The sequence below is a fragment of the Oncorhynchus gorbuscha genome, linkage group LG18, assembly GCF_021184085.1.
Source record: "Oncorhynchus gorbuscha isolate QuinsamMale2020 ecotype Even-year linkage group LG18, OgorEven_v1.0, whole genome shotgun sequence".
NCBI lineage: Eukaryota > Metazoa > Chordata > Actinopteri > Salmoniformes > Salmonidae > Oncorhynchus > Oncorhynchus gorbuscha.
Window position 1 is genome coordinate 16502772 of NC_060190.1, and position 14437 is coordinate 16517208.

Here is a 14437-nt window from a genome sequence, read left to right on the forward strand (position 1 = left end):
TGCTTTTGCAAAAACAGGGCTAATTCCACACGCACGGCAAAAACACGATTCAGCACCTGTCCCCGGAACACCACCGAACATTACAATGGTACAGAAGTACCTCGAATTCAGAGCCCATTTCTTTACACAGCTCACTGAAGATGCGGTGCCTCAGAGCACTAGTTGGCACATAGTTCACACATTCCACTACAATATTTAATACTTCTGCCAGTTTTGGAGGCAAGGTTTTTGTTGCCAACGCATGCCTGTGCTGAATCCAATGCGTAACAATGATGTGTGGTGCATCAGCTTTGACTAGCGCACCAAAACCAGACTTTCTTTCCAGCATTATTGGAGCTCCGTCCAAACAAACTGCAGAAACCCACGAAAGATTGTTGTCTTTGAAGAAGTCATCCACAAGTTTCTTCACATCGGCTGCCTTAGTTGTTGTTGTAAGAGGCAAAATAAACAAAATCTTCCTTTATCACGTCGTCTTTCACATAGTGCACGAATAGAGCAAGCTGGCTTAGATTGGAAACGTCTGTGGTCTCGTCGAGTTGAAGGCAGAATTTTGCCGGGCTTGAAATCAGATCTGCAACTACTTGAGCCAAGATGTCTTTGCTCATGTCTTCTATTCTGTCGCTGATGGTGTCATTTGAAAGAGGAATTTGGGATAACTTAACTTCAGCCTCTTTGCTCAGCATGATATATTCACCATTTTCAACACAGCTGGTTTTATGAGTGTTTCACCAATGGTGTGTGGTTTGCCCTGCTTTGCGATCAGGTAAGCAACTTCGTACGATGCTGTCAGTTTGTTGATGGGTACAAAGCCGAGAACAGGCAGAGTAGCTTTTACATCGAATCTGGCTCTCTTCACCTTGAATTCAGCGAGCGTTGTGTTCTTGTATTTTCCATCTCCATGCAGCTTAAGGAAGTGTTCTTAGTTTTGCTGGTCCTAGACTAGAATTACTCAACTTGGCATTGCAAATCATGCAGTTAGGACGCCGACTCCCATCACGTTCCGTTATACATGTGAATCCATATTGTACATATTCGTCCGACCACTTTCTTTTTTTGCTCGACATAGTAAGTATGAAGGGATTCAAATATTAAGAAAGAAATCACAAGACATACCATCACGACAGTCACAAGTAGACTACTGGGCACACCAAATTCCCTGCAGCACAGATAGGCCAAGCGTTGTAGCGTGATCACCTGCAGCCAATAATGGCCAAGCAGGGCGTGTCATCACAAATCATATGAGTCGGATGTGTGTCTTGACCTCCACCGAACCCCTGAGACTGACTCACCGAACCCCTGGGGTTCGATCGAACCCAGGTTAAGAACCACTGGCTTAGGGTGTGTGTGTTGGGGGAGACCATGGGTTAGTGTGTGTGTTGGGGGAGACCATGGGTTAGGGTGTGTGTGTTGGAGGAGACCATGGCTTAGGGTGTGTGTGTTGGGGGAGACCATGGGTTAGGGTGTGTGTATTGGGGGAGACCATGGGTTAGGGTGTGTGTATTGGGGGAGACCATGGCTTAGGGTGTGTGTGTTGGGGGAGACCATGGGTTAGGGTGTGTGTATTGGGGGAGACCATGGCTTAGGGTGTGTGTGTTGGGGGAGACCATGGCTTAGGGTGTGTGTGTTGGGGGAGACCATGGCTTAGGGTGTGTGTGTTGGGGGAGACCATGGGTTAGGGTGTGTGTGTTGGGGGAGACCATGGGTTAGGGTGTGTGTATTGGGGGAGACCATGGCTTAGGGTGTGTGTGTTGGGGAGACCATGGGTTAGGGTGTGTGTATTGGGGGAGACCATGGCTTAGGGTGTGTGTGTTGGGGGAGACCATGGGTTAGGGTGTGTGTATTGGGGAGACCATGGCTTAGGGTGTGTGTGTTGGGGAGACCATGGCTTAGGGTGTGTGTGTTGGGGGAGACCATGGCTTAGGGTGTGTGTGTTGGGGGAGACCATGGGTTAGGGTGTGTGTATTGGGGGAGACCATGGCTTAGGGTGTATTGGGGACGGGAGTGTGTTTGTTTGGTCAGGGTCACAAAGAACCACCTGTGGGCTGGGTACTGGTAGGTGTATGACACATAAATAAATCATATTTCTCTCTATATCCACTGTGCGTGTGTTTTACTCTTGTTGCAGATGGAGAGTTGCATCCGTAGTGTGAGCAGGGTGGTGCTCTGAGCCCGTTTCTCCTGGGTCAGTGTGTGTGCGGGTCCGCGGGAGTTTACGTACTCTCGGTGCAGACTTTCCTCTGCTGTAGGGTGGTGAATTGGGCCTGCAGTGTGAGCAGGGCGGCGATCCGGGCCGTTTCTCCTGGCTCAGTCTCACTAGCAGCCAGAGCTGCTGCTGCTCCTTGATCTCTCCTCCCACCCCCCCTAGCTGCTTGGTCAGAGTACTGGCCTGGATCTCCAATGGGCCCAGGTCCTCGTGCTGTTGACGTACGTAGGGACGTGATCAAGACAACATAGAAAGTCAGGAAAATGGCATTTTTCAAAGCTGAAACGTTTCAAATCCATTCTAGCTCCAGTCTTATTGTAGAGGATGGTGCTACCATAAAAATAGAATATCATTCTAGATATGTAGGTGCCACCTATTTTATATTCAGTACCTATAGTCCTTTATTATTAGACAATAACCCCAAAATATTCAGCTGGTTACTGGTCAGTGCTTGGTTGTAAGTTAACTCTCACCCCAGTGCTGGCGACGAGCTGCTCAATCGTCTTGTTGTAAACGTTGATGGTGGCCTGCTTGCGCTCGATGACGGTGACGTGCTTGGTGATCCGGGTAGAGAGAGGGGGGTAGAGAGAGGGAGAATCAGTTATAGAAGCCATAGCCCTCCACTCACCAACCAAGAACTCACAAAATGGGACAAACACCAAATTGAGACTCTGCGTGCTGAATTATGGAAAAATATCCTGTGTGTTCAACGTCAAACACCAAATAATGCAAATGCAGAGGAGAATTAGGCCGATACCCTCTAATTATCAAATCCAGAAAAGAGCAGATCAATTCTACAACCACCTAAAAGGAAGCGATTCTCAAACCTTCCATTACAAAGCCATCACCTTCAGAGAGATGAACCTGGAGAAGAGTCCCCTAAACAAGCTGGTCCTGGGGCTCTGTTCACAAACAGACCCCACAGAGCTCCAGGACAGCAACACAATTAGACCCAACCAAATCATGAGAAAAGAAAAAGAGAATTCTTTCCAATGTGTCAAATAATTGACGAAAAAACTGAGCAAACTAGAATACTCCATGGCCCTAAACATAGAGTACACAGTGGCAGAATACCTGACCACTGTAACTGACCCAAACTTAAGGAAAGCTTTGACTATGTACAGACTCAGTGAACATAGCCTTGCTATTGAGAAGGGCTGTCATAGGCAGACTTGGCTCTCAAATGAAGACAGGCTATGTGCACACCGCCCACACACAAAATCAGGTGGAAACTGAGTTGCACTTCCTGACCTCCTGCCAAATATATGACCCATATTAGAGACACATATCTCCCCCAGATTACACAGATACACAAAACTCCCATATCTACTGGGTGAAATATCACAGTGTGGCATCACAACAGCAAGATTTGTGACTTCTTGCCATAAGTAAAGGGCAACCAGTATAGAACTAGCACCATTGTAAATACAACCCATATTTATGTTTATTTATTTTCCCTTTCGTACTTTACAGCATTACAACACTGTACAGTATATAGACATAATGACACTTGACATGTCTTTATTCTTTTGGAACTTCTGTAAGTGTAATGTTTACTGAAAATTGTTGTTGTTTATTCAACTTTTGTTCATTGATTTTTCACTTGCTTTGGCAATGTTAACATGTTTCCCATGCCAAAAAAGCCCTTAAATTGAATTGAAATTGAATTGAGAGGGGGGTAGAGAGAGAGAGAGAGAGAAGATTCAGCCATAGTAATACGAATTATTTTAAATTCTATTTCTAGACCCTTAGCAACTGGTCCAGGACCAGTTTTGCTGTTTGGCTCAGAAAGGTTAACATTAGAACTAACATTTGGCTGATCTCGAATCAGGTGTGTTTCTGCCTGGGGCTTCTCGGAGTGGGGCTTGCGCGAGGTGTTCTTCATGGCTGTGATGTCGGAGTGCAGGTCGGCGTTAACCACCTGCATGTAGAACAGACGCAGTGCCAGGTTCTCTACCTCACTCTGCAGTTGGGACACTGAGGAAGGAGGTGATAGACGTAGTTAGAGTTTTACCTGACTATGTCACCTGACCAGGAAAACCTTTAGGTGACTGTTATGGACTATTATAACTAGGTTAGGGTACTGATTTTTTTCCTTGATTAGGTCAAGAAAAATTCCTGGCCCAAGCCATAGTACAGATATAGGATCTTAATTTGACCTATATTATCACAGCAAAATAAGTGCATAATGTTGCTTGATCGGTGGTTAATATCTCTATGGGTCTCACCGTGTGACCTCTGCTTGCCGGCCTGGCTGGTGCGGTACTGTCTTCGGACCCCCTCTAGCTGATCCTGGGCCTGTTGGCGCTGGGTGGCCGCCTGCGGTCTAAATAGCCATCTAGGGAGATGGGTGGAGGAGGGGAGGGAAAGAGAGGATAGCTTGGGGTCCGAATTACATATGGCAAATGCATTATGGCAAATGCACTATGGATATTTCTTAATGTTATAACAATAGTGATTAATCGTAAATCAATTGTTGTTGCTTATAGATCATTTCTAGTTGCAGATTAGTTTATTTTGTATTTTGAAATGAAAGCACAGGGTCATGTTTCGAGATTGAGCCAAAACAAGTCAATGGCTCCCTCTCCTGGGAAAAGAGTGAATTCAAAACGGGGACCCATAAATGGTATGAATCGTACTGCATGTGTACTGTAAAGTGGATGTCCATGCTGATTTGATTGTAAACCATTGGAAAGGATTTAAAGTCTTTGCTTCAGAAGAAGAGACCTACTGTACCTTCTCCCGCAACTCCACGTTGAGTCTCCCCAGTTGCTTATGGAGGTGGTTCTTCAGTTCAGTCTGGAACCTTCTCATCAGCGGCTACAGGCAGATAGGAGAAGCCATACTAAGACGTTCATCTGATAAGCATAACAGGGTTTAAACCTTAAGGTAATTAAAAACAATGTTATCAGTGATGTTAAGCGGGGAAACTGCTTACGTGTTCAGGGGTCCAGCACGATTAGCTCATCTGCACCATCATCCTCTTCCGCCGCCCTGCGTAACTCGTCCCCGTCGCTGTCAGAGAGGGGGTCTGAGAGGTGCAATGAAGGGTGAGGTGGAAAGGGCATCGTTTCGTTATCTGGAACCCCCAAAAATATGTTTCGTGATCAAACCTCAACAGATACCGTGCTTGACAAGTCAGTGCTCAACGCAATTTCAAAGATGAAAGAAATCAGTTAAAATTTCCACCATTGTTCTATCCCTCCCTCTTATTGAAACCCAGCTGACCTGAGTTTCTGGTGGGGTTGAAGGCTGCACCTGTACCACTGTCTCCTGACTGTGACACTGGGTGATCAGTCCCCGCCCTCAGCCTGCTCTGCTGATCCACCCTGCATGGAGGACAGACAGGAGGACACTCAGGAAGTCACTTTTTGAACCATAGAGACACAATATAATACTAATAATAAAGTCTTATTTTTAATTCTGTGCATTGACCATCGGCTAAATCACGTCTAAATCGTCTTTTGGAAATAATTTCATGACTTTGAATGATTACAAATAAAATGCCGATGATACAATATCATGAGACTCACAAATCCTAACTTGAGAAAGGTGAGAAAATACATATTCTGTGCTGTAGAGTAGTCTCTTTCACAAACCTCCTGCACAGGTAGCACAGTAACGCCAGAGTCCTCTGCTGCCTCGTCAGCACCACCTGGCTGTTCATCTCCTCCTCCTGTGGCGGGGTTCCCCTCCTCCCTCACTTCCCCCACCCTCCATTGGATGCGGTGGAGACCAAGATGGTTGACTCTGTCAGCACGACAAGAAGGTTATCTTTGTGACACCCAAGTCACAACAACATTGGATTTGATTGCAGTCATATAGGCAGGTAGTCAACCGATTAAGAGCTTTGGTGCCAGTAACCAAAAGGTCGCTGGTTTGAATCCCCCAGCCGACCAGGTGAAAAATCAGTTGATGTGCCCTTGAGCAAGTCACTTAACCATAATTGCTCTGGATAAGAGTGTCTGCTAAATAATGTCACCTGCTCATTTAACACCCTTTCATTGAAAGCCTTACCTGCTTCTTGAGTTATTAAGGCAAAAGAAAGGTCAGAGAATGAAAATAATGTATTGAAACAATAATGAAAATGTAAAAGTTGGCTGACAAAGCCTCCTGTCATCACCTGGGAAGACATGACAGAGCAGACACAAATAATTTGATTCACTAACGTTATGAAGTTGACGAAATAATAATCTATTAGGCCCTCATACCTTTGCTTCAAAATGAAATAAGATAGATATGATGGCTATGCCTACTACACGCATAATGTTTCTCATTGCATGCGGCTATCCACTTGTCTTGAAGTTGGCGTGCTTATCGGTTATATGCTATTAACGCTAACTGAATAGCATATTTTTCATTTGACAGCTAACACCTTAAAATACCAGAACGTTTGGAATATTCTCGAATGCATAAATTACTAAACCTTACGGTTGCTTTATCACCTCTTCAGCAACAACAAATAATCCTGTAGCTAGTCGGACGAAATTGAATTTGCAAACTTAAAACAGGCACTCACCACTGTTTGTCAGCCGGTCAGGCGTTGCTAGGAAACGATACACTTCCGTGAAGGGATAAGGGGGTTAGAGCCTAGTAATTGAATAGAGCCGCCCCTCATGAATATTCATGATTGAAATTTGTGGACAATTCAAGCTTTGCAGTACATGGGTTTTCAGAGATGAATGAATTTGAACATTTTAAATATTGATGCATGGGTATGTGAGTGTGGCAGTTATATCTACTGTATATGACAAAAAAAAATAGGTTCATAAAAAAAAAAAACTTTCAATCAAGAGCGAATAATTACAAAGCCAGCTGATATTTTTTAATAATTTGTACCACAATACCATTGCAATTCATAGTCGTACAAAATCGATAACAGAAACGAACAAAGCCTGCTAAATCAACAAATAACATTTTGTAAAAATAAAAAGGCATAATTTTAGAGAACCTCTTTAGGGAAACTTTGTCTCTCCCAACTAAGAGACATGTTCCAGCCAAGCAGGAGACATGGATGAGGCTCAACAAATTAGTCCTTAAAAATCTAAATAATCCATCCATTTGCAGAATCATCAACTCTTATCGTATAAATCTGATGTGATATTCATATCATTCTGTCATTGTACATTGTCTTTCAGAAAAGCAGACAAAGCTCTACAAAATATTCTAATTCCAACCTGGTACTATGTCTACATTCAGGTCCATAATTATTGGCACCCTTGATAAAGATGAGCAAAGAGACTGTAAAATAAATAACAAATACTGAGCTATATTGTATACGCCAAAACATTTGAAAATGTAATTATTTTATACTAATACAATTGCTCAGAGAATACAATTGCTAATTTTTTAAACGAGGGGTCAAAATTATTGCCACCCCTGTTTTCAATACTTTTAGCACGCTCCCCAGATCCCTCCCACTGTGTTCTCCAATCTTTTAAAAATGTTCTTTAAAGGCTCAGTGTCATTATTCTCAAAGGTACGGTGCTGGGGTACTGAAAACCGGGGTGCCAATTACTTTGACGCCTACCGTTTTGATAATCGATTTAATACTTTTTCAACTAAAGCTCTTTCTCTGAGCAATTGTGTTAATATACAATAAATCACAATTTCAACAAACAAATAAATGCATGCAATATAGTGCAGTATTTGTATAATTTATTTGATAGTCTTTTTGGCCCATCTTTATCAAGGGTTCCAATAATAATAATATTACCAACCAAATAATCAATAAAACAAAAAAGAAAGAAACGAATTAGAAGTACTGTTAAAGGAAAGTGAAAAACGAGATATTCCTTCAATGACATTCTACAACAGTGCCTTAGTGTCCTGACAAATAAAAGGAATGAAAAAAATAGGAATTCATGTAAACAAATCCAATACTGTGCATTTAAAACTTAACTGCAAAATTAAGAAAACATAACAGTACAGTATAGAAAATTATTCAGACTTCAATAGTGATGATTTTTGAGATTTAAATTATTTTTTGGAGTTAACAGTTTATTTTCCCAGTATTAATGATAGTTTTGGCAAAGGGTACACTACATCATTTAGTTTAACTCTACCAAGTGTCATGGAGCACATCTGGCAAGGTGGCTCATTTCCAAGCATTGGCAACTGTTGATGATGGCCATTTGAAAATACACAACAAACAAAAAAAACTTTTTAAAAAACACAACACTTCCTACATCATTTGAAAGAATAAATGAAAACCTATGTGGTGCCGAGCACCACAGGAATGGTCTCAACGTGCCATGGGTATTGTACATGCTAGAGAGAGTATAACACAATAGCACTGCAAAGATGCAATACATGTCTGTTGATACAATTGCATTATTGTTTACAAGGAAAAAATTAATCAAAACTTCTGTTTAAGTTGTGCAATACTTGGCATACCCCAATCAAAATGATCCATGTGATTGGTTAGGAATAGTTTCCATACAACAAACAATAAAACAGTCCAACAATCTGTCAATATAGCCATACATACATTCAACAAAAGTGTTAGGCCCCTTATGTACACCTCTTCAGAAATACATTTCTATGAGATATATCTTCACAAGATTATATATATATATACTACTTTCTCATTGCTCACCTCATGTCCATAGTTAGCAAGGAATTTGCATAGGCATTAGTGAATTAAAGACACGTGTTGCCTAGGTAATGACGGCTAACCCTATAGCATTGGCTTCCAGAGACAAACGAGGGGAGGGGCTTCATATAGCTGCTTCCATATAGATATGGACACAGTGATCATTTGCATATAAAGAGGTGGTGTACAGTTAAAGAGGGGAATAGGTAGAACTTCCCCCCTTGCCACTGATATACAGTAGGGTCAGACACATTCTCATCCCCAAAACAGTTAGAATTTGGGGTGGAGCAATCTGATTCCAGACCTGTAGTAAAGGGGAACTTCTACCCCGAGCAATAAGATATGTGGGGTCACAGCAAGTGTACATACTGTTAGTGTTCACCTGGACACAGACCATGAGCATTAGGACACAAAGCATAGGGTAGCATTGATGCCTCAAATCATATGGCAAATAATACATGTGACATTGTCAAAAGTATCCACTCCTGCTTTTAGTGTCAGGCTCCACACACACACCTGTACAATAACAAAAGTATAATCTAGGGCTTACATGTCTCATTCAACTATTTCTTTTCACGCTATTCTCTTGATTCGGGTCCCCAAACAAAAGTTGTTTCCTATCTAGGACGTAAGGTGAACGGTGAATGCGAAATAACCATGTGTTCATAGGACACTGTGTAACCTTATAACCCACAGAAACTCTCCACCTATACCACTAACCTCTAACCTGCCCCTGTCAAAGGTAGTATCACTGTTACATGTGACATTATTTAAAAAATGTAATTTTCTAAGTCTGTTCATCCTACACAGATTTAAAAAACAACAACAACAAACAACAGCAGTGACAGTTTTTATTTTTAGTGTTTGTCCTTCCTGGTTGGTTGACTGACCTCTGTCTCAGTCCGTCAGTGAGCTTGTTAAAGGGTCAAAGTTCATCTGATGAGTTCATCCTGTTCTGCCAGTGACAAAAAAAGACCCTTGGGTATGGAGCTATTGGAATGTCTGTGGTAACGGATGTCTTTTTGTATGTCCTTATACACCGACAAGCCTTATACTACTACAAGGCCCCTTGGCTCCCATTCTAATTCACACGTTTCAGGCAAATACTGTAAACAATCCTTCATATGCCGTTAGTGGCGCCCCCCTCTGTTTCGGAGGGCTCTGTTTCCCCCTGGGTCGTATCGGCTGTGGAGGTGGAGGGCGTTCCAAAAGAGCGGGGGTCCATGGCCGAGTGCATGATGGTCAGCCACAAGTCGTCCATGTTTGGCATGACAAAGATTTTCTACGTTGGAGAGAAGATGGGAGAGATTCAGAGGTGATACCATTTGGATGTAGTAAGCGGACATACAGTTTGGATTAAGTACGCAGACACAGGCATGCAGACACAGGCATGCAGACACAGGCATGCAGACACAGGCATGCAGACACAGGCATGCAGACACAGGCATGCAGACACAGGCATGCAGACACAGGCATGCAGACACAGGCATGCAGACACAGGCATGCAGACACAGGCATGCAGACACAGGCATGCAGACACAGGCATGCAGACACACACACCTGAAACTCCTGGTCCAGTTTCTTCTCGATCCAGTCGGTGACGTGGGCCAGTGTGACCTCTCGCTCTCCCAGTTTGGGCCGAGCCTTTAATTCCAGGTGGGGTGGACTCCTGAAGCCATACCTGCGATTCAAACAGTCAACAAACACACTAGAGGAACACCAGGGTGTAAATTTCAACTATAACAGATCACGCAGCACTCATTGGGTCATTGGTTATTGTACTGTGTGGGCAAGTTAATGGTAAAGGTTACTCAGAATAATAAGGTACATAAAATGTCAGTTTTCCAGGGATGTGATCAGTCACCAGCAGAGGGCTCAAGTGCATTGAAGAACAGCATTAACTAATGCACAACAGTATGCCAACAAGTGTTTGATTGGCACCCCTATAATACTATATTAAAGTGTATTCATTATGTATTGAGGTGGTATGAATGTGTTGGGGGTGTAGCATATCCGGTTGGTGGGTGGAGGTATGATGTATAACTATATGAAGCTGTTAAGAACATACCATATCCTGTCAGTGGGTGGGGGTGGGATGTTAACGGCCAGCGTTCCTCTGAGCGCCTGTACTTCCACGGTGAGCAGCAGGGGTGTGTTGGACACCTCCTCCATCTTCTTCTTGATGAACTCCGTCTCAGTGGCCTTCTGGAAGTACTTGGACTTGGCGATCTTGTCCACGAAGCGCATGATCTTACTGGGCTGGCGGCCCCCCATGTATCTAATAGTGAGGAGAGATTTAGGGGTGTTACTTTGTCGCGCAAATCTACCTTGATTTATGTAAAAGTCTGGATTACATACAAGTAGTACAGAAAGGTACTTTAAAAAGGTAAACAAGGTCAATAATCAGGGTAAAAGTAAATACACTGTAATTAGTCTCACCCCTCTGCTCCAGGGACATCATTGGTGACCTCTGAACTATCCTCTTCGTCAGAGGACCCTGCACTGGATGATTCCTCATCACTGTCCGCCAGGCAGTACGTCCGTGGTCTGTACCTGGCACACACACACACACACACACACGATTCAGTATGGATTCATCAGAGGGAGATGAACTACAAACCCTGTTCACACGAGGAAATACAAGTGTTTTTCAGTGTTATTTAGACCCTTTGTAGTACCCCCCCCTGAGCACATTGAATTATTGAATACTATATTATTGAGTTTCTCACAGATTTTAAACATTTGTTGTGGTATTGTGTAGTAAGACATGACAATTTAAGTTACTGAAAATGCATGAGTTCAGTGTATTGTTAGTTGTTTTGGACAGTGTCTCAGTCTAGGTTTATATGATCAGGACTAAGATTAAGAGAACATTAAACATTTGAGATTAAAGTCTTATTTACAGTTTAACTGCAAGATATGAATTGCCACAATGATGTTTGTTCTTCAAATTATGTTGTTAATGAAAACAGAAATATGAAATAGCCCACATTATCTAGAAAAATGTATAAAAAGATTGTTTTTAAGAGGATTCCATTTGTTTCAAATTCACAATTTAAAAGAAAAACAAGAAATGTGAGTGTTCTAAGTCCACAATAACGCTTAAACCACATCAAGAGGCCACTTTAGGTCTGAAAAAAATAAAATAATTGTGTGTAGTTTCATGTGCACAGCAAGCAAGCAAGTAGTGTGATGTTAGAGTTTGCAAAACAAATGCCCACTCATGATATCATTTTTCCAGGTAAACATAGGGTAGTTTGTAGTTAACATTTAACCTTGCAGGTTGTTGGGAAAGCCATCTACCAGAAGACTTCTTTAGCATAATTGTTAATGCCTTACACAAAGTGGTAGACCCGTGCACCACACGCATACAGACGGGCATTTTAATTGCCTCTTCAGAAAGTTGCATTGATGGATTCTGTTCATGTTAGAGGTTGACCGATTAATCGGAATGGCCGATTAATTAGGGCCGATTTCAAGTTTTCATAACAATCGGAAATCTGTATTTTTGGACACCGATTTGGCCATTTTTTACACCTTTATTTATCTAGGCAAGTCAGTTAAGAACACATTCTTATTTTCAATGACAGCCTAGGAACGGTGGGTTAACTGCCTTGTTCAGGGGCAGAAAGACAGATTTTTACCTTGTCAGCTCTGGGATTCAATCTTGCAACCTTACAGTTAACTAGTCCAACTCTCTAACCACCTGATTACATTGCACTCCACAAGGAGACTGCCTGTTACGCGAATGCAGTAAGAAGCCAAGGTAAGTTGATACTAGCATTAAACTTATCTTATAAAAAAACAATCAATAATAATCACTAGTTAACTACACATGGTTGATGATATTACTAGTTTATCTAGCGTGCCCTGCGTTGCATATGTGGTGTGGTGCGTATTCGCGAAAAAGGACTATCGTTGCTCCAATATGTACCCAACCATAAACATCAATGCCTTTCTTAAAATCAATACACAAGTATATATTTTTTAAACCTGCATATTTAGTTAATATTGCCTGCTAACCTGACTCGTTGCGAACTCTGAAGATTATTTTTTCCTAACAAAGACAGCCAACTTCGCCAAACGGGGGATGATTTAACAAAAGCGCATTTGCGAAAAAAGCATAATCGTTGCACGACTGTACCTAACCATAAACATCAATGTCTTTCTTAAAATCAATACACAGAAGTATTCATTTTTAAACCTGCATATTTTACTAAAAGAAATCCAGGTTAGTAGGCGATATTAACCAGGTGAAATTGTGTCACTTCTCTTGCGTTCATTGCACGCAGAGTCAGGCTATATGCAACAGTTTGGGCCGCCTAATTTGCCAGAATTTTACGTAATTATCACATAACATTTAAGGTTGTGCAACGTAACAGGAATATTTAGACTTATGGATGCCACCTGTTAGATAAAATACGGAACGGTTCTGTATTTCACTGAAAGAATAAACGTTTTGTTTTTGAGATGATAGTTTCCGGATTCGACCATATTAATGACCTAAGGCTCGTATTTCTGTGTGTTATTATGTTATAATTAAGTCTATAATTTTATAAAGCAGTCTGACAGATGGTAGGCACCAGCAGGCTCGTAAGCATTCATTCAAACAGCACTTTAGTGCGTTCTCTCGTATAGAGAGAAATTGTCCTACAATTCCTATAATAACTACAACCTAAAACTTCTTAACTGGGAATATATTGAATATATTGAAGACTCCTGTTAAAAGGAACCACCAGCTTTCATATTCTTCTCATGTTCTGAGCAAGGAACTTAAACGTTAGCTTTTTTTACATTGCACATATTGCACTTTTACTTTCTTCTCCAACACTTTGTATTTGCATTATTTAAACCAAATTGAACAGGTTTCATTTTATTTTAGGCTAAATTGATTTTATTGATGTATTATATTAAGTTCAAATAAGTGTTCATTCAGTATTGTTGTAATTGTCATTATTACAAATATATATTTTTTAAATAGTCCGATTAAATCGGTATCTGCTTTTTTTTTTGGTCCTCCAATAATCGGCATGGGCGTTGAAAAATCATAATCTGTCCACCTCTAGTTCATGTCTTATGATAAACTTGGGAAAAGTAATTACAGTTCAATACATGTAGTTTTTAAAATATTGTTGAATTCCATTTTAATGCCTGCATTTTGTGAGGGCCCTAATTATCATATTTGGACCAGAATGAGGCTCTCCACTACCTATTGTTTCTGAAATGATGAATCGCCATCTTCATCGAATGTTTTCATAATTTGTCTGCATGTAAGCGGCAAAAAGCCTCGGCCTATCAGTAGCCTATGAAAATTAGGGAGACAAGTGAACGACTCTCTCACTGATGCGATTCGGTAGGCTACAACTGACAGACGAGAGTCACTCACTTCAGCGTCACTGTCTGGCAAGACACGACATCCTAGGAAAGGAAACCTAGGAAATCCTTTGGTTTACTTGTCCCCATGTGATACCATGTACATATAACCACGTTGTGTGATTTATGAATGGCAAAGGTATATAGGAGAAGGACTATATTCAGTCAGTTTGACACCTATGATAAACTAGTAAACACTTGCTGTTCAGTTATTAATCAATGCACAGTAAATGGTCTACAACGTTCCACGACTCCGCGTGGCTGGC

The 14437-nt window shown here is 41.6% G+C and overlaps 2 protein-coding genes across 4 annotated transcripts in view; both read right to left on the reverse strand.

The window, feature by feature from the left end:
- Positions 1–1082: 1082 nt before the first annotated feature.
- Positions 1083–4963, reverse strand: LOC124004061 (coiled-coil domain-containing protein 40-like). Its single transcript, XM_046312824.1, has 5 exons — positions 4940–4963; positions 4432–4541; positions 4014–4180; positions 2677–2757; positions 1083–2416 (listed from the first exon to the last, which is right to left on the reverse strand). The coding sequence occupies exons 3-5, from the start codon at positions 4128–4130 to the stop codon at positions 2111–2113; spliced, it is 504 nt and encodes a 167-aa protein (XP_046168780.1). The 5' UTR covers positions 4131–4180; positions 4432–4541; positions 4940–4963; the 3' UTR covers positions 1083–2110.
- Positions 4964–7006: 2043 nt separating this feature from the next.
- The window catches only part of LOC124002603 (testis-expressed protein 2-like), a 58102-nt gene continuing 50671 nt past the window's right edge, over positions 7007–14437 (reverse strand). For all 3 annotated transcript variants that reach the window (XM_046310146.1, XM_046310147.1, XM_046310145.1), the window contains exons 10-13: positions 11238–11351; positions 10867–11076; positions 10359–10479; positions 7007–10080 (exon numbers count right to left, since the gene is read on the reverse strand). In XM_046310146.1, the coding sequence (XP_046166102.1) occupies positions 9919–10080; positions 10359–10479; positions 10867–11076; positions 11238–11351 (607 nt within the window). In that variant the 3' untranslated portion in view covers positions 7007–9918. The remainder of the gene's footprint in view (positions 10081–10358; positions 10480–10866; positions 11077–11237; positions 11352–14437) is intronic.